At 40.9% G+C, this 19,964-nt stretch overlaps 2 protein-coding genes across 5 annotated transcripts in view; one reads left to right on the forward strand and one right to left on the reverse strand.

Annotated features, from left to right (window-relative positions):
- ascc2 (activating signal cointegrator 1 complex subunit 2) lies at positions 1 to 17,973 on the forward strand. 2 transcript variants are annotated; one of them, XM_078251423.1, is made up of 20 exons: positions 9 to 105; positions 923 to 966; positions 1,721 to 1,831; positions 2,383 to 2,541; positions 2,721 to 2,894; positions 3,049 to 3,178; positions 3,309 to 3,376; positions 3,579 to 3,692; positions 6,026 to 6,138; positions 6,223 to 6,297; positions 6,407 to 6,511; positions 6,601 to 6,669; positions 6,830 to 6,904; positions 7,819 to 8,032; positions 9,304 to 9,500; positions 12,994 to 13,113; positions 13,657 to 13,866; positions 14,041 to 14,131; positions 16,264 to 16,355; positions 16,746 to 17,973. In XM_078251423.1, the coding sequence occupies exons 3-20, from the start codon at positions 1,748 to 1,750 to the stop codon at positions 16,918 to 16,920; spliced, it is 2,265 nt and encodes a 754-aa protein (XP_078107549.1). In that variant the 5' UTR covers positions 9 to 105; positions 923 to 966; positions 1,721 to 1,747; the 3' UTR covers positions 16,921 to 17,973. The 2 variants fall into 2 exon arrangements, with proteins under 2 accessions (XP_078107548.1, XP_078107549.1); XM_078251422.1 differs by lacking the exon at positions 923 to 966 and having other exon boundaries at positions 1 to 105.
- Positions 17,676 to 19,964, reverse strand: part of rnf215 (ring finger protein 215) — a 7,165-nt gene continuing 4,876 nt past the window's right edge. For all 3 annotated transcript variants that reach the window (XM_078251430.1, XM_078251427.1, XM_078251428.1), the window contains one exon: positions 17,676 to 19,737. In XM_078251430.1, coding sequence (XP_078107556.1) covers positions 19,715 to 19,737 — 23 coding nt within the window. In that variant the 3' untranslated portion in view covers positions 17,676 to 19,714. The remainder of the gene's footprint in view (positions 19,738 to 19,964) is intronic.

The raw sequence follows: 19,964 nt of genomic DNA on the forward strand, positions 1-19,964 counted from the left end.
GGCCCATCACAGATGATTATTAAAGGTTTGGAAACTGAAACTGTTGGAAGCTACGACGAAATTGATGAGATGGCTTTAACGAGTTACAGACAGTCAAGTTAACAGGTGAGCAGCTGTATTAACCTATTCCCTGTACAATTAATATACATAACGTAACAGCGAGTTACAAGAGGACGTTTATAAAGTCACCGGCTGGTTAGCCACGTTACATTAACGTTAGCCTCTCCCCATTCATTGACGTGCTGTCATTTTGGTTGAACTTGGTAATTAGCGGATAGCTAGCAAGTTATCTTACCCGACTACGTTGTTTTTCAGTCAGAAGTTAGCTAACTCAATACATACAAACGGTATTAGCAGATAGCCGTGGTGCTGTAACTGTAACGTGGTTAACAGGTGGCTATGCTACATTACCTTTTATTGGCAGTGGTAACTTACGTTGATTTAACTAGCTAACGTTAACTAGTTTATGAACAGGAGTGGCCGTTTGTCGCTTATACACTGCTGCTGTTAGCAAGCTAACGGTGGCTCCCTTAGCTTCAGCAGTTTAGACAATTTTAACTGCTAATCTTTCAGCAGGAGGTGATAAAATATAAAGGAGGAGAATTGTCTCTACAGATGTTAAATTGCAGGTAATGTAGAACTATGTGATTGTGGTACCGTTAGAGGCTACTGTTATGATTAATTACATGACAATGTTTCCAATATCCCTCAGAAATAGGTTTTCTCAGGCTGTAACAAAGTACATTTGCTCAAGAACTGTACTTTAGTACAATTTTAAAGTACTTGTATTTTCATTGTATTCAACGTTATACTTCTACTCTACTAGTTACATCTCAGAGGTAAACCAGAATCAGCATAATGGCCATGTAAGAGTGAACACACCAAAGAATTTGACTCTGGCTTTTTGTTGCTCTCAACATAGGAATAGACATACAGCTACAATTAAGGAAAACCGACCATAACAAGGTGAACATAAACATTTTACTATTAAATATTGTGGTTTCTACTCCACTGCTTTTTTTCTGACGTTAGTTACATTACCTGTCCAGTGAAAACCATGTATTTCCAGATGTGTTGAATGTTTGTAAAAAAAGAAAACTGAAGGATGAAGTGTTCTTTTATATGTTGAGAAACTTCTCCTACTTCTTAAGCTAAATACACTATTTAAACCCCCTCTTGGATCAGCTGGAAAATGCATAATCATAAAGCTACAAACAGGGCTATTTTCTTTTTTTTTTTTGGCTCATGAAAGGTTAACTTTTTATAGAGATACGTGGTTCACAGAGGACAGGCGACGCTACAAACATGATGATTTTATAGAATATGATGCATTGCTGCAGATTAAACTACCCAACAGTAAATAAAGGATTAAACCACAGCACTACAATGCAAAATACACAATAATGCAGCAGTGATGTTAATCCAAAAACACCATATATAAGAGTAAAACGCTGAGAGGGTACATTTTACTGTAACTATGACTTTAAGTGCATTTTGCTGATAATGCTGAAATGCAGGACTTTTACTTGTAGTGAAGTATTTTTACAGTGTGGTATTAGTACTTTTACTTAATGATCCCAAGAGAACATTAACATTATGAGACCTTTGACTTCAAACCTGATAACCATATGTGGAATGTGATATTTTTTGGCTAATTTGGTAAACACAATAGACCAATATACAGAAGTAAAATGTATTTTGAATTTCTTTGATTTGGTAGAAAAAAAAAACTAGAGAGGGAGAAGCCATGGCCTGTGCCCGAGTGCCACTGGATGAGCAGCAGGTGACCGAGCCGGGCCCGCTGGGAAAAGAGCACACACTGCCTGCACTGGTGAGTCAAATCATCTCATTTTATACAGAAATACACTCCAACAGCAGTCTGTGGAGCTCCAGGAAGTGTTGTCGTCGAGACCACCTAAACCAAGACCAAGTCTTCACCAAGACCAGAGTGTTTAGAGACTGAGACAAGACCAAGACCAGACCAGTGCGAGTCCCACACTGCATGACGTGATCAAATGTGGAAAATGCTAACCATAGTCACTCCTCAAATTGATCTGAAAGATCCACATTGCCATTAAAAAAAACACCCACAGAAAACAAATTAAGATTATTATTCATTCACCTCTTTTATTGCTACAAGTGTATCATGAGACATGCCTTGATAAAATAATCAAAAGGCAGTCTTGAAATAAAATCCAGAGTCCTCTTTATCTGAGACCGAGTAAAAATGCAGTCGATTCCGAGACGAGACATTCATAAAGTGGTCTTGAGACCGGTCTCGAGACCAAGACCGATCTCGAGTACTACAACACTGGCTCCAGGAATAACCAAACTCACTTCTCACCAAGAACAGTTCTTTTATAACTTCCTGTTCAACAACAGCACCCGACCAGGAAGGAGGATCGCTGTTTTGTGCCTTACAAGTCCCCGCCAGAAGACGGCTCTCCCGCTGAGGTGGAGGAGTTTATGGAACATGCCAAATTCATCACAGAGGACCTGGAGTGGCTGCTCACACTGCCCCATGACAAGTTCTGGTGTCAGGTGAGGCACCATTAACATGTAAACAAGCATCTCTCTGAGCCACAAAGGTGTATGGCAGCTGGACCAATGTAAATAGACTGTAGACTCAGTTCAATTCAAGTCCTTGTAAATTTCCCCTCCCTCCCTCTCTCCCTCTCTCTCTCCCTCCCTCCGCTGCTTGGGTCTGTCTCCTCCACCAGGTGGTCTTTGATGATTCTCTGCAGAGGTGCCTCGATTCCTACCTGCATCAGGCTCCTCGAGGCCTGGACCTCGCCTCCCTGCCCTCCTCCCCGGCGGTGGCCGACATGCAGCGCTCCGTTCACCGGGCGGTCTTCTTGACCTTCCTCAGGATGGCTACGCATAAAGAGTCCAAGGTAACGGCAGCTCCCAAATATGAACTAGAGGCAGTGATGATCTACTAATCATGATCAGTAAACCGAAATGACAGCACATCAAGTATAGTATTGTCACTGGCCCTCCCGAGTACACAGCCTTGACATACTGTTGCCTTGTGCTCCTCTTCCACAGGATAACTTCCTCACCCCGGCTGTGTTTGGAGAAATTATCTATGAGAACTTCCTGTTTGACATTCCCAAAATTCTGGATCTGTGTGTGCTCTTTGGAAAGGGCAACAGTCAGCTGCTGCACAAGATGCTTGGTGAGCTGTTTGTGAAGGTCCAATTTAATTTCAATGGTGTATCCATTAGATTAAAATATGTCATGAAGATGGGTAGTTTGTATCTGTGTTGTAACTCTTAGGTAACTTTTACAATGATGTCCTTTTTTAGAGAACATTTTTACCCAGCAGCCATCTTACTACAGCGACCTAGATGAGACGGTGCCCACTGTGTTACAGGTAAGATCATATTTAAAAGATACCCTCTATACTTACTTCTAACTCTATATTTACATGGAAAGTGTAAGATTGTGTTTTATTTAGGTTTTCCAAAAAGTGACAAGATGCGTGGGACACAAAAATTATATACTATTTAGTTGTAAATGTCTTTCTGTAAGATTTTTAGATTATTTTCCTCCTTTTTATTCTCCGTCCCCTTCAGGTGTTCGACACCATCCTGGATAAGTGTGGTCTCCACTGTGAGGGAGCCGCAGCCATGGAGCCGATGAAGCTGAGCGCACACAAACAGCCCACTGCCATGGCCATGAGCCAGCAGGTCAGACAAACACACACGTCTCCAGTCATCACTGCATGTGATATTAATGAAATAATAACAATATCTAGTAGGGCTGCACTATATGAGGAAAATATGCCATATGCGATAACGTTGTTGAATATCGCGATAACGATATCACTGGCAATACATAGCATTTCTGCTGCTTTCAGTATTCTTCTAAAATACAAGTTGCTTTTTGCATTTGAAACGTATAAAAGGAAATCATTTCCAACATTCTTTTATTGAACAAATCGAACGTTGAATTAAACATAAAAGGCACCACTAAAAAAAGAATGACCGTTGCGTTTTAATGAGCCGTTTTCTACTGATATGTTCTTTCACTTAGCACATAAAATCTGTCTGTGTGGCCGGGTTGGGTCAGTGGGTAGAGCAGGCGTACGTATACTGAGAGGCTTATGCCTCGACGCAGAGGTCCAGGGTTTGAATCTGACCTGTGACAATTTCCTGCATGTCTTCCCCCCTCTCTCTCCCCTTTCTCACCTAGCTGTCCTGTCAAAATAAAGGCAGAAAAGCACAAAAAAAAATCTGTGTCGATCATGATATGTTGTAGCCTTTCACGATATGTATATTCCGCCAGTTGATATTGCTTTTACGATTAAAAAAAACAATATATTGTGCCACCCTAATATTTAGTATGTATGTGTTGGCACAAGCCCGTTGTCCAATATAAACATCAGACCGTATTTAAAAGGCTGTTCTAGAATGGTAATGTCTTCTCTGCAAAAGTGATAATTTAGATACAACTTGACGTATGAGCTTCAGATATTATTTAATAAAATGTGTTGGACGCCTCTCTGCTTTAAGCCTCAATGAATAAATCAAGCCGTCCTTAGAAACCAGGCTGATTAGGAATACTGTTTTTAAATGTAATTTGTAAAAGCATTTTAAACTTGAGCAGTGCTTACTTTTACTCCAGGGAGCATAATTGCATTCTTCTGTAATAAAAATATAGTTGGTCTTCAACTTTAAGAAGTGTCTTCAAATCCAGATGCTGAATGGGTTGAATATAGTCAAATGTAGCATTTTATGGCATTTATGTCATTATTTAATGAACTAATATTCTTCTTCTTCTTCTGATGCAACTTCTTCTTTTTCTTCTGATGCTTCTTCATCTGATGCTTTTCTTGGTCTTTCAATAAATGGAAGTTTTTATGGGGGTCGGGACTGTTGCTTGGACAAAAAAACACATTTCGGTAACACTGTACTTGAAGGTATCTACATAAGAGTGACCTTACACTGTCATGACACAGGAACCCTAACCCTAAGTCTAACCATAACCATAACCTGTCATGACAAATACCGAATGACGCTTAGGCCAGCCACACACTGCCTGCGTGGCATGAGCGTGGCGTTTCTGTTGCGTGTCAGCTGCGTGGCGGCTGCGTGGATTTTTCAATGTCTTTACACACCAGAAACGTGTCTGACGCTGCTGCTGCTAGCCTTGTCTGTACACATATGAGATAGATATGTATCAATGAGACATGTACACATGTTTCTCATTGATAAAATGAAATACCATGTTAAACATAAATATATATACTGATTTGATTACAGTAAAGACAACGTTGGCAGTATTGACGGCAAAATAGGCTACAGAATATTTCGTTCTGTATTGACAGGTGCAATATTAGAAAATCTATTTATTTTTTTATTTTTTTAAATTACATTTATATCTGCATTTATATCAAAACCTAGAGACTTCCAAACATCAACATGTCATTTATTAATATGCATTTGTGTCAAAATGACATATAAACATCTTTTCCTATTCTATTTTGCCTGGAAACGCTTCCAACACGCTTGCGTGTCACGTTAAAAATAGGCGTTGGTTCTATTTCTAGCACGCACGCGTTTTCGCGCGGCTCGAGCCGCGCCTGAGACTATGCGTGTCATGCAGGCAGTGTGTAAGCTCTAACCTGTTAACATGGGAGCCGAAATAAAAACGGACACGCCACGCAGCCAGTGTGTAGCCGGCCTTACTAAAAGAAGCGTTATGTCATAAACGTTTATGACATGTTTATAATGTTTATGACACGTTCGTGACAATGTCATGTCACGCTTATGTAGATACCTTTTCAAGTAAAGTGTAACCGACAGTTCTTTCTTTTTATCTGGCGCTATAAAGGTCTTAAATTGAAACAGTTTTATTTGGATATTCAGTGTACTGCTTTACTAATGGTGACAGGACGACTTAAGCAGCCAGTGATTCACGGTAAACGTTTAAACTGGAATTAGACTTAATTTATGAGTATGGCTGATTGGAAACACAGAGGGACACTACTATACTGTATGTGTTTTCTTTGCTGTCCCAGGATCTTGTAGATCTTATTCTATACCTGTGTGACTCGACCACCACCATCCATGCCTTCCTGGATATCTTCCCTGCCGCCTGCTCCAGCTTCCACTCCCATGGCTTCCTCAGCAGGTACACAGATGAAGTAAACTGGCAGTATCGCAGCCACACCTTCGCAAAAGCTTCTCATGATCATTTTGTTTTTTCTCCTGGCAGACTGACCTCGTTTTATGAGGCCGCTGTGCCTGACCTCGAGAAGGCGGTGAGGAAGAGAAACTTTGATGATAAAGGGTGAGCTTCTGTTGCATTTAATAGTTTTAAAAACCCCAAAAGATTGAGACCCACTTGCTGAATACATGAATGAATGATAGTGAATGATTTCTCCCAAACCCTCCTTTAGTCTTCAGCAGGATTTGTGGAAGAGGTTGTCCCACTCCTGTCGTAAGATAGTGGAGATGGCTCACCTGTTGCTGCATCACACCTGCCTACAGCCGATCCTAGAGGGGTGAGACATCCAAACTGTCAACGTGCATCTTAGCAGAGTTAGCGTTACACATGCACAAATTAATTCTGCTGAATGTTGTTGTCTTGCAGGGGAGAGAACATGCAAACATTTGCAGAGGAGCTACTACAACATTTCACAGCTTTTTTACCTGAGAAAAGGTAAAGTTACGGGTAAAGATCAGGGGGTCACCTCTGAGGCGGGGGGGGGGGGCTTGTTAGGTAGTGCCCTATTAAATCTTAGAACTAGTTTGTTTCCCTTTTTCTCTTTTATGTACAGTTTATAAAGGGGTTTGCCCTTTTTGTTTCTTTGTCCTTTTAGGTTCTTGTCAGACTATGATGAACAGTTCCCCATCGCAGATGACATCAGCCTGCTACAACAGGCCCTCCCTGTCATGTATCCTTATCAGTTTAAAACAATAACTCTGTGAACATAGAGGTTTATGGCTAATAACATTCTGCACACTGTTACCAAAAAATAACCAAATGTGTATGATGCCTGTTTTAAAGTGCTCATATTATGTTTTTTGCCTTTCCTTTATTGTTTTATATATCTTTTTTGTGCACGTGATAGGTTTACAAAGTGAAAAAGCCCAAAGTCCACCCCAAAGGGACTTACCATCTCCAACAGAAAACACTGTTCACAAACTGCTCCAAACAGCTCTATTGTAGTCCAGCCTTTACTTCCTTGACGAACGTTCGTCACTTTGTAACACACGTTATAATGCTCGCCTAGCTGCTAGCATGGCACACACTCATACTCTGCTTCTGACAGAAGTGAGATGCCTCACTCTGTAGCTAAAACGGAGAGCTCAACACACAGGGTGAAAAGAGGAGCTGCAGCAATGTGCAGTACAACAAAAATATGGTGTTTTTTGAAAATTAAACCCTGTAAACCTATTCTGATACAAACTCTAATATGAGCACTGTAAGCAGAGCAAATCAATTCAAATTCAGGACACAGATAAAAAATTGTGGACCATATGTCGAAATGTAAAACAATTACTTTTAAGTATTTTCTTTAAGATCAGCAGAGATGTATATTTACACATCCGCAGTATCAGTACAATATATTAAGTGCAACAGTAACAAAGTAAGTTTAGTTAGCAGAAATTAGCAACTATTTTGATACTCTCTTAATATTTTAAAACGTGATGGTTCCAGTTTCTGAAATGTGAGAATTTGACAATTATCTTGGTCTTACATTATAGTAAATTAAATAGTTTTAGGGTTAGCCGGTTGTGGTGGATGGAAGAAAGTCTAAAAGCCAGACTTAAGTATCAGCATATATCCCTAACCTGCTTCCCTCAGTGATGAGACCCGGACGTCCTACCTGCTCCAGGGGGTGGAGAGTGCCTGGGACTGCGTGGGCCGACGGAGACCACACAGCCAGACTCCGTATCAGGGAGCAGCGGGCGGTGCTGCTGCTTCAGCTGGCTTTAAATTTCAGGAGGCTCGAGAGCTAGGAGGAGAGGGCCTGAGGGGAGCGGGCGCCATGTTGGATATGCCCCAAAAAGGAAACAATGTGAGTTGTTGTTGTTGTTGTTACAGTTAACTAAATATGTGTGCTTTTGACAGCTCAGCATCCTATATTCACCATCAGTGGTTACCAGCTAAGGGAATTTTCAAAGATAATGTCATATTGTTTGCTTTACAAGATACGTTAAGGTAAAATGTAGGGCTGCAACTAGAGATGTGGTACCGGCTCCAATACTGCCTAAAACGCTGGTATCGGGAAGTGCTGGAGTTTATGCACCGATCCGATACCACGTAATAAAGCCCTAAAGAAAATCTACGTTAAAGTGGTTTATTTATGTTCTTTTTCCGTTATAACTGACTGTCAAACTGGATAATAAAAGAACGTTCTGTGGCATTCATGTTTCACAAAGAGTTTAACCTGAGCCAGACCGACAACAAAGATAGAAATCATATCACATCCATACAGGGATAGTAGTATACAGTTCTTAAAATATATGACACACTGGTATCGGATCGGTACTCTGTATCGGCCGATACGCAAGTTCAGGTATCGGAATCGGTATCGGGAAGCAAAATTGTATCGGACCATCTCTAGCTGCAACTAACGATTAGTTTCTCGATTAATAGTTTTGTCTATGACATGTAGGGTTGGGCATCGAGAACCGATTCTTACTTGGAATCGTTTCAAAAATTACGATTTTGTTGGAATCGTTTCTTTATTGGAATCGTTTGGAGGATTGGTTTTAAATCTGATCATGTTTGGTTTCTGTAGCGGCCAGACAAACACTTGTTGTGTTGCAGCCATGGAGCACAGAAAGCGGTGCTCTAGTGTGGCTTTATTTTAAGTTGAAAACTGCAACCCACCATTGAAGCAAAATAAAACATTCCTCTTATTTGTGAAATAAGCATGTGACCCGTTTCAACTCCACATCTCAAAGAATCGGAATCGATAAGAACCGGAATCGAAAGGAAGAATCGCAATTGGAATCAGAATTGGTAAAATCCAAACGATGCCCAACCCTAATGACATGGCAGAAAATAGTGAAAAATTGCCGTTATGATTTCACACAGCCCAGTGTGACATGTTTAAATATCTTGTTTTGTTCCACTATCAGTCCAAAACCCCAAAATAGTGTTGCCTTTTTCTGTTGATCTTCTAATGGACTAATCGTTGCAGCTACTAAAATGTTAATAATCTTAATAGAAAAAGATGGAAGCAGCAAACAACAACCTTTTATTGCATGAAACAAAACTAAATAAGACAAACTACAAGTTTGCAAAGAAGCGTTGATGGTGTTCTGGTCTGTTTGTTATCAGGGTGCGGTGTGTCCGGTGAGCGAGGGGGAGCTAGAGTCTCTGCTGACGTGTATCAGGGACCTGCTGCCTGATTTGGGCGAAGGTTTTCTGCTGGCCTGTCTGCGCGAGTACGACTACAACTCTGAGCTGGTCATCAACAACATCCTGGAGGACCGCCTGGCCCCCAACCTGGACAAACTGGACCGAGCCATGCCAAGGTGACACCACGCACTGAGTTGGCCTTTACGTAAAAAGACTGATATGTTCTGCTGCTGAGCTTTTTATTTGTAAAGTACCGCTTGTTGTTTAAAGGCTCTGACACACCAACCTGACGGCCGACCTTCGGCAGAAAAGGCAGTCGGACTGACTGCCTCCCCGAGTTGGTCAAAAAAGTGCCTCGGAACACACCGAAGCGACGCCGACTTGAGCATACGTTGTGCGCGAGACGTAATGCATCTCCGTAACAGCAGGTAGCGCTAATCTGTATTGTCGCCCAAAAAATGAAAACCGGCAGCTGATTGGATGAACGTGTCACGTGGGTCTGGCTGCTCCCGGATTTTACGACCGGGCATAATGGCGGCTTCGTTCGGAATACGATCTCATATTTTATGAAGATAGTTCACCGAAACACGTTTCTGAAAACATTTTAAGCGAGAAATAGGCCATGCAGTTGCTGAATCTGTCTTCATTTCAGATCGACAAAGGTCAGTTTAAAAGATTTTCGTCAGATTTTGAGAGGCGTTAGTCAGGCTCATCCCTCTCGTCATTTCCGGGTTAGCACTCCACCAATCAGATTGGCCATTGAGTCCGACTGCCCGCCTTCTGATTCAACAAGTCAAATCGGCCAAAATGAAGGCCGACGGCTCCTCCGACTGACAACGGCACGAAACACACCGAACAGACTCGAGTCACTGACCTCGCCAGACTGTCCAACGGCCGATTGTCGGGTTGGTGTGTTGGGGCCTTAAAAGAAGGCCCTTATTTTGTTTCTTTAATTTCAATTTGACTCTGGTGGCGATATTAAGTCATCATGATGCACATTTCAAAATTCACAAAAAGGAGACTTCATACAAACACTGCAAAAATACTTTGCAGTTAAATGTAAGGAACAGTATTTGAGTACATAAGAATGTGTACCGTAATATGACCATGATCAGCAATGTCTCCCAGAAGGCTCCAACTAATTATTTAATTTATCGATTTAAAGGAACACGCCGACTTATTGGGACTTTAGCTTATTCACAGTAACCCCCAGAGTTAGACAAGTCGATACATACCCTTCTCATCTCCGTGCATGTCGAAACGCTGTCTGACGGTTCCACCGGTAGCTTAGCTCTGCTACTTCTGCTACTTGGGCGGAGTGATTTGCTTTGCAGCAAGCCTTTCTGAGAATATAGTTCCAAGTTTGTTTACGATTTAGAAGATGGCTGTGTCTCATGTTACGTTGTTTTTTGTACACCCTGTGACTATACAAATCACAACGTGTAAATAGGAACATGTTGGCATTATTTTGCCACTTATTCGGAGCAGTAGGCTAGATGGAACTGGTTACCTGCAGGTTCTGTGCTAGGCTAAGCTACCGGTGGAACCGTCAGACAGAGTTACAACACGCACGGACACGAGAAGGGTATGTATCGACTTGTCTTACTCTGGGGGTTACTGTGAATAAGCTTAAGTCCCAATAAGTCGGCGTGTTCCTTTAAGCTACGGATGGATTTTGTTTAGTACGTGAAATGTAAAAAAAATACAGTGGTGTGAAAAAAGTGTTTGCCCCCTTCCTCATTTCCTGTTCCTTTGCATGTTTGTCACACTTAAGTGTTTGAACATCAAACCAATTTAAACAAAAGTCAAGGACAACACAAGTAAACACAAAATGCAATTTGTAAATGAAGGTGTTTATTATTAAAGGAGAAAAAAAAATCCAAACCATCATGGCCCTGTGTGAAAAAGTGATTGCCCCCCCCCCTTGTTAAAACATACTATAACTGTGGTTGTCCACACCTGAGTTCAATTTCTCTAGCCACACCCAGGCCTGATTATTGCCACACCTGTTCACAATCAAGGCATCACTTAAATAGGAGCTGCTTGACACAGTAAGGTCCACCAGAAGATCCTTAAAAGCTACACATCATGCCGAGACCCAAAGAAATTCAGGAACAATTGAGAAAGAAAGTAATTGAGATCTATCAGTCTGGAAAGGGTTATAAAGCCATTTCCAAAGCTTTGGGAATCCAGCGAACCACAGTGAGAGCCATTATCCACAAATGGCGAAGACATGGAACAGTGGTGAACCTTCCCAGGAGTGGCCGGCCGCCCAAAATTACCCCAAGAGCGCAGCGACGACTCATCAAGAGGTCACAAAAGACCCCACAACAACGTCCAAAGAACTGCAGGCCTCACTTGCCTCAGTTAAGGTCAGCGTTCATGCCTCCACCATCAGGAAAAAGACTGGGCAAAAAATGGCCTGCATGGCAGAGTTCCAAGGAGAAAACCACTGCTGAGCAAAAGAACATCAAAGCTTGTCTCAATTTCTCCAGAACACATCTTGATGATCCCCAAGACTTTTGGGACAACATTCTGTGGACCGATGAGACAAAAGTGGAACTCTTTGGAAGGTGTGTGTCCAAGTATATCTGGCGTAGAAGGAACACTGCATTTCATAAAAGAACATTATACCAACTGTAAAATATGGTGGTGGTAGTGTGATGGTCTGGGGCTGTTTGCTGCTTCAGGACCTGGAAGACTTGCCGTGATAAAAGGAACTATGAATTCTGCTGTCTACCAAGAGATCCTGAAGGAGAATGTCCGACCATCTGTTCGTGTACTCAAGCTGAAAGCGAACTTGGGTTCTGCAGCAGGACAATGATCCTAAACACACCAGCAAGTCCACCACCGAATGGCTGAAGAAAAAACTAAATGAAGACTTTGGAGTGGCCTAGCCAAAGTCCTGACCTGAATCCTATTGAGATGTTGTGGTATGACCTTAAAAAGGCCGTTCATGCTCGAAAACCCTCTAATGTAACTGAATTAGGACAATTCTGCAAAGATGAGTGGGCCAAAAATTCCTCCAGGGACGCTGTAAAAGCCTCATTGCACGTTATCGCAAACGCTTGGTTGCAGTTGTTGCTGCTAAGGGTGGCCCAACCAGTTATTAGGTTTAGGGGGCAATCACTTTTTCACACAGGGCCATGATGGTTTGGATTTTTTTTCACCTTTTAATAATTAACACCTTCATTTACAAATTGCATTTTGTGTTTACTTGTGTTGTCCTTGACTATTGTTTAAATTGGTTTGATGTTCGAAACACTTAAGTGTGACAAACATGCAAAGGAACAGGAAATGAGGAAGGGGGCAAACACTTTTTCACACCACTGTAGATAAAAATGCCCTTTCCAATTTCCCAGAGCCCAATGTCACATTCTTAAATTTTTTTTTTTTTTTTTTTTTTCACCCAAGAGTCAAAAATTGGTCATTTTACATTAATATAAAATAGAGAAAAGAAGTATATCCTTTAATCTTACAAGCTAAAATATGATACATTTTTGCTTTTCAAATGATTTACTCAGTTAATACTTTTTTACTAACCGCTACTGTTTTAGAACCTTACTATACAAATCATCAAAATGTGCAGATCATTTGTATATAAATGGTAATATTGAAGTCAGGATTGTATCAGCCGTGTTTGACCCCGTTCTCCTCCTGTCCCCTCAGGCCAGTGAAGGAGGTGCTTCCAGATGTTCTGGACGTCAGATCCAACGTGTTTGATGATGATGAGTTTGACATTTTCCGCAGAGACCAGGTGGACATGTCCCGCATATGGAAGGGCAGGAGGTAAGAGCACACAGGAGGATTAAAAACCCCTCGACTTTTTTTATGTACTTGCACATTTACCTAATTCGTGTGCCTGTAAAATCCTGCTCAAAATGTTTAATAAAAGCCAAGCAGGACGTCCAGATGTTACTATCTCTTTGTGCAATGCTGCTCTGAAAAATAAAACAACCATTTACATACTGTAGTGTACACTTTTTCCAATGTTTTTGTCAGGTTTTTTTCCCCACTTTTTTAAATCTTTTTTTTTTTTTTCCAGACATTTTGTCAATGTTCTTGTATCATTTATTTTTTTTTTTCGTCAAAATGCTATAAAATTTAATAAAGTGCCCAAATTCAATGAAAGTAGTGAACTGATCATTTATTTTATGGAACCATCCACGTTATTTTTTATTTTTTTGACAATTTGGTTGAAAGAAACACAAATTTTCTGATATAGACTTTTTTTTTTTTTTTTAAACGGGTCAAATTTGAACAGAAGATAACAGGAGAGTTAAAGAAAGTGAAGAACAGGTGTAATCTTGTCGTGCTTTCTCTCTCTTGCAGGAAAGGTGAGAGCGCTCGAGAGATGCTGAACGACAAGAAGCACGTAGCGGAGCAGAGATCTCGTTATCAGGCCTACGAGACGGTGGTAGACGAGGTGGTCATCGAACCCGGTGAAAGTGCAGAAGCCTACGACGACGAGTACGACGACACCTACGACATGGGCCAAGTGGGAGCGAATGACCTGGATGGAGACAGTTTACTGAACAGAAGGTAAATCAGTTTCATTTTTGATCGTGATGGAGTCGGGACTGAGTGAAGTGGAATTTGAAAAGCACCTTTTTAGATTTTGACAGGGTGCCTTCTAAATTTGTAATATGTTCTTTTGGTGGATGCCAATTACTGGTGCTTTTTTCATTTTCATTGTGTGTTTCTGTTTCCCTGCAGGCCTTTCACAATCCCACAGATACTGAGAAAAGGAAACAAACCAGAATTGGAGGAGGAGGGTGAAGATGAAGAGGAGGAAGAGACCCTACAGGTAATTACATCTTTCAAAAACAGCAGATCCAACATTACAGAAAAAAACTCTTTGACCCATTTTAAAGCTCAGTGATGAAGTTAATTATCTTAGCGTAAAATCGTATGTTTTATGTAAGTGTTGCGGTTTACTCCTACAGGATTATGTATGCATGTACAGTTGTGTTCAGAATAATAGCAGTGTGTTTGAAAAAAGTAAATAATGCTCAAAATCCTTTAGAATAGCTTTTAATTCCATAATATCAATGTATTGGGAACACTGCACATTCAATTCCAGATCAAAACATGACCAAAATGTATCACGTTTGTGTTATACCTTTACAGAAAGTGAAGAAAAAGGAATATTAGGCTGTTCAAATAGCAGTATTTGCATTTTTCTTTACAAACTCAAACATTTACTGTATGAACTGAAACATCTCTCAAGGGTTTGCTTTACTTTGAATAACTGCACTAATATTTAGTTGCATAACCATTATTTCTGAGAACTGCTTCACATCTGTGTTGCATGGAGTCGACCAACTTCTGGCACCTGTGAACAGGTATTCCAGCCCAGGACGATTGAACTACATTCCACAATTCCTCTGCATTACTGGGTTTTGCCTCAGAAACAGCATTTTTGACGTCACCCCACACGTTTTCTATGGGATTGAGGTCTGGGGATTGGGCTGGCCACTCCATAACATCAATCTTTGCTTGCTTACTGGTGTGTTTTGGGTCATTGTCTTGTTGAAAGACACATTTCAAAGGCATTTCCTCTTCAGCATAAGGCAACATGACCTCTTCAAGTATTTTGATGTATTGAAACTGATCCATGATCCCTGGTATGAGATAAATAGGCCCAACACCACAGTATGAGAAACATTCCCATAACATGATTTTTGCACCACCATGCTTTACTGTCTTCAGTGTACTGTGGCTTGAATTCAGTGCATGGGGGTAGTCGGACAAACTGTCTGTGGCCCCTACACCCAAAAAGAACAATTTTGCTCTCATCAGTCCACAGAATGTTGTTTCTCCTTTGGCCTGTCAATGTGCCTTTTGGCAAATTTCAACCTATTCAGTACATGTCTTTGCGGGGACTTCTAGCTGATAGCTTTGCTTCACATAGCTTTCTTCTGATCCTAACAGTACTCACAGGTAACTTTAAGTCTTCTTTGATTTTCCTGGAGCTGATCATTGGTTGAGCCTTTGCCATTTTGGCTATTCTTCGATCCATTCGAACGGTAGTTGACCGTTTTTTTCCCACGTCGTTCAGGCTTTGGATGCCATTTTAAGGCATTTAAAATCATTTTGGCTGAGCAGCCTATAATTTTCTGCACTTCTTTATATGTTTTCCCCTCTCCAATCAACTTTTGAGTCAAAGTCCGCTGTTCCTCAGAGCAATGTCTGGAACGACCCATTTTGTTGAGTATTTCAGTGTGAAATGCACTATAACCAGCATGCACAACGTTTGCTTCCTTCCTTAAATATGGGCCATAATTGACACCTGTTTCTTCACAGAATCAATCACCTCACTAATTGAACACAACACTGCTATTATTTTGAACATGCCCCTTTCAATTACAGATTCAATTACACAGAATGAGCAGCATGCATGTCATGTCTGTTGGTTTTCTATGACTCTACAACACTTACTAGTAAATTATTTGCCATGTAGAAATATCACTTCTACCAAAACATTTGATTTATGAGGTTAGTGATGTTGGACTATTACTTTGAACACAACTGTATCTTAAATTAAGACCATTTCAGACAGCATGTTGGCATCTTATACACGTCTAACTACACTTCGTAAAAGTGAGAGCTCTGGTGTATAACGTTAACTTTGAATCAGCAATTCTGTTGAACCAAAGTTATTGTTAGACTTTCACTTAGTTCTTGATCTTGTGTGATCTACAAACACCAGTCATCAGATGTAATGGATTATAATTGCATGTTTTTACCATTTTACAAGTTGTTGCATATGAAAAGATTGAACGAATTTGGCAAATAATTTTTTGTGCAGAATAAATTGCTGTTCAAACACTGCCTAATGGATTTTAGCTAGCTTTGTAATCTTAAATGTTGATGTAGTCTGTTGCTACAAATGTGTGGTCACTATGTATATCTGCATGTGAATCCATTGTATTTCAGAACAATGTAAACCGGGACCAGTTTGTGCAAGACCCGGCTCTGCTGAGAGAGAGGGCTGAAGCTAGAAGAGCTGCCATGCATCAAAGGAAAGGGTAAGAAGCCAATATTTACTCATTGAAACTCTACTGGTTAGCTGGCTTTCCATCCAAGAAGTTTCTTCAAGAAAATAATGCATTTCTAGATTTTTCTCCTCCTTTTTTCCACTCGGTTAAGACTTTGCCTTGTATGAATACAAGGTTTAAGGGTAGAGGGTAGAGGATTGTAAAGCCCTCTTGAGACATAAGCTGAATGGAAATGGAAAAATTGCAACAAACGTCAATGTTTTTTAAATTCAGAAAATAAAACTTTTCAGTGGACCTTTTTCTTTTAACTTGGATGGAAAAATGCTTAACACCTCTGTCTTAAACAAAAGCCCCGGCAGAAGTTCACCTGGTGGCTCCTCCCACACCTTTTGTTGACTTCCGTTCATTCTTCTTTCCCAGTTTCCGACCGGAGCAGCGTCCGAATAATGTGGTGGGCCAAGCCAAAGGCCGAGGACAAACCCAGGAGACATTAGTAGACCGACGCAAGAAGGAGGCCAACAAGGGCCGCGGGGCGAACCACAACCGCCGCAACATGGCCGACCGCAAGAGGAACAAAGGCATGATCCCCTCCTGACCTGTGTGACGGTCTGCTGCTCGAACCAAAACCGACTGATGGTAGGAACAGACGGCAGGAAAGTGGCTGAGGTGCGAGTCAGTGAAGGGAAAGAAAAACTGGGCCCTTGAGTTTTGTTCTGGGTTAAATTCGGTGCCCATATCCCCACTATCACACCTCAGCCCCAAAGTTGCTGTCTTTGCTCGAAGGAAAAGCCACAAAAGGTTTTAAGTTGTTGGTGAAAAGTTGCATTAGTTTACAGACTCTTAGGCAGGGCTTTTGTGATCTGAAGTTGCCAAGCAGCTTGACATGTTTGAGACTGAACATCTGCTTTTAGTGTTTGAGCCTAAAGGACGTTCAGCTCTTTGGCCCAAATTAGTTTCTATTAATAGCTCATTGAAAACCAAAGTCCTGAGTGTGAGCTAGAGACTGAGGGCAAAGAATAGGGCCTTTATTTTTGCCAAGTAACAAATCCTTTTATTATTACGACCCAGAGTGATCGAAATTAAGTTTCTTTGACATCATCATCAAATAGAGAACATAGGAATAAAAAGGAAGCAACATCCAGAGTTTGGGAGAAGTTGTGGTTCCTTCTGTAGCTGGAAGAACAATTACTAACCTGGTGATCACATCTGGACATCAGTGGCAGACTGTGTTGCTCTTACTACTCATCCTGTATGAGTAGGTTGTGTGAAAGCCACCTGCATGCAATGTTCAAGTGCATGCATGTGATGTCATCCACCCAGTTCACACCACTGTTGTCCAGCCTTTGTAAAAAAAAAAAAAAAAAAAATATATATATATATATAACAAACGAAGTCTTGAAAAGAAATCGACTTATAATCATGCTGTCGTGTTTGGAAGCACGTGCTACACAGAGGCGCCTCACGTCTCTGACTAGCTGTGGAGAAACCTCCGACATGTTGCCATGCACAGATTATTTTCCATGAAGAGAACAGATCTATTAGAGCATTTTGTAACAAAAAAAGCACATGTAATTGGTTTTTGGAGTTGACATTGCAAAAAAAAAAAAAAAACTAAAATAAATACAAAAATACTATGTTTTTAACATCCTTCAAGTTTGAGTCATTGACAAAATGCTTTTTCCTTTCACAATGTGTACAGTACTATGTGTTTGAGACTTCACTAGAGCTTCAAAAAGTACAGCTGCATAGTTGGGGCTGAAATTATGATCAGTTATTTGGCAAGTAAACTGCTAGAACATTTGATAGAAAATGTCCAATTTCACACTAATGTAGACTTTTACTGTATGTAAACAGTTAGTTGTTGTTTGAAGATATATCCAAAGGAAAAGTTTTACATTTAAAGAAGCATGCTAATTTGCTTTCTTGACAAAAGTTAAGTGAGAAGATCGATAAACAAAAACAGCTAGCCTGGTTCTCTCCAAAGGTAACTAAATCTGCCTACCAGCACCTCTAAAGTGCACCAATTAACACATTCATTCTCATTAGTTTAATCAAAAGCGTATAATAGCCGTTGCGGTTTTAAGGTGGATATCTGATGGCCAGGAGCAGTAACTTCCTGCACTTTTGAGGTGAGGTTGTCTATTATCAGAAACTCCAGGGAGTTGCTGCTCCCGGCCATCAGACAGTCCTGCACATATCCACCTTAAAACCACAACTTGTCATTTTTACGCTTTGTATGGATTAAATAAACGGGATATAACGAGTTAATGCGTTCTAGAGGTGCTGGTAGGCGGCTTTTGTTACCTTCGCATAGAGCCAGTGCAGCCGTACAGAGGTAAGTATGAGGACATGTTTATCTCGTGATGAATGAGATGACCTTCTGATGGGACAGTTCTAATCCATTAGAGCAGGACTGTTTGACTTCTTCACACTGACTTTCTAAAAAAGAAGGAAGCAGATAAGTATAAGCAAAGAAGGGTGAAAATCCAACTAAGCTCTGGCCACAAACTCTGCAAAAATGTTTACTACCTGTTTAACATCCCTATCACTAATGGTTTTAAACTGTACAAATGCAACTCAGTCATCTACTGTAACATATACGACTTAAGGAGAATTCAGGAGGTGCGTTTGTGGTTTCTTTCACTCTGCAGTTAAGTCATAAGGCATGTTAAGGACATGTGCAAACCACTTTTTCCACATCTGCTACTACCTGTAGCATAGTTACTTCTGGACTACAACTAACATCTAAAACCAAAGTATGAGTTTGGACAAGCGATAAAAATCAGACATGTTTAAACTCTGTTAATAACTTGGTTATTGACATCATTTGGACCTAAAGTGAACGTTTACACTGGCCAGTCCATTAATACGTCCCTGCTTAAACGCCTAGAGAGAGTTTTCACACAGAAACAACTGACTCCTGGGTAATCGTCCAGGTTATCAGTATTTACCGCTTTAAAGCAGACTGTCTTGTTGCTCCTTAGTTTGCAGAAACACAGAGCCGAGGTGTAAGATGTCACATTGAGCACAAACACCCTCATGAGTCACATCTTCACTGCTATAGATCACACGCACAAATATTTCCACAATTGGTAACATGATCCCGGGAAGAAGTACTGTTTACACACAACAGTACTTCATAGTATTGTTTTTACACTGCCACTGTATGTCTGTGATACTTGCTGCACCCACCCGAAGGTCAGATGTCAAAATCTGACCACTCCACAGTCCAGGCGGCCGGCCAGCTGCTGTGATAAGTGATAAATATTTGCTCCCACATTGCTGGAAGAAGGAAGCGGCGAGGTCAGAATAAAAAAAACTGCCGAGTGTCACTGAGGAAGAGATGAGACTTGATTCCCAGAGCTGCGGCGGGGGAGGCGAGGCAGCCGTTAACGGTCTCTGCAGACGCTGCCTGGAGAGGGTTGACAAGAAAGACATTTCAATTTACAGCTGAAACTAAAAATCAATAGATTAGTGGGTCAACAGAAAATTAAATTGGCCTTTATTATAGGAGGCAAACAAATCACGGTAAACTTTACACGTGATACATTGGTGGTATTATTATACGCTGTTCTGGTGGAGAACCTCACCGAAGGGACAGTCGGTGAAACAGTGTGCACTTTTTCTTTGCTGTTGTCA

Source organism: Sander vitreus, chromosome 5 (genome assembly GCF_031162955.1).
Source record: "Sander vitreus isolate 19-12246 chromosome 5, sanVit1, whole genome shotgun sequence".
NCBI lineage: Eukaryota > Metazoa > Chordata > Actinopteri > Perciformes > Percidae > Sander > Sander vitreus.

Excerpts from the sequence above, each read along its gene's own strand:
- ascc2 (XM_078251422.1), top strand. The coding sequence starts at position 1,748 with ATGGCCTGTGCCCGAGTGCCACTGGATGAGCAGCAGGTGACCGAGCCG. Across the intron at positions 2,895-3,048 it reads CTACGCATAAAGAGTCCAAG|GATAACTTCCTCACCCCGGC; the intron begins GTAACGGCAGCT and ends CCTCTTCCACAG. Across the intron at positions 13,114-13,656 it reads CGCATATGGAAGGGCAGGAG|GAAAGGTGAGAGCGCTCGAG; the intron begins GTAAGAGCACAC and ends TCTCTCTTGCAG.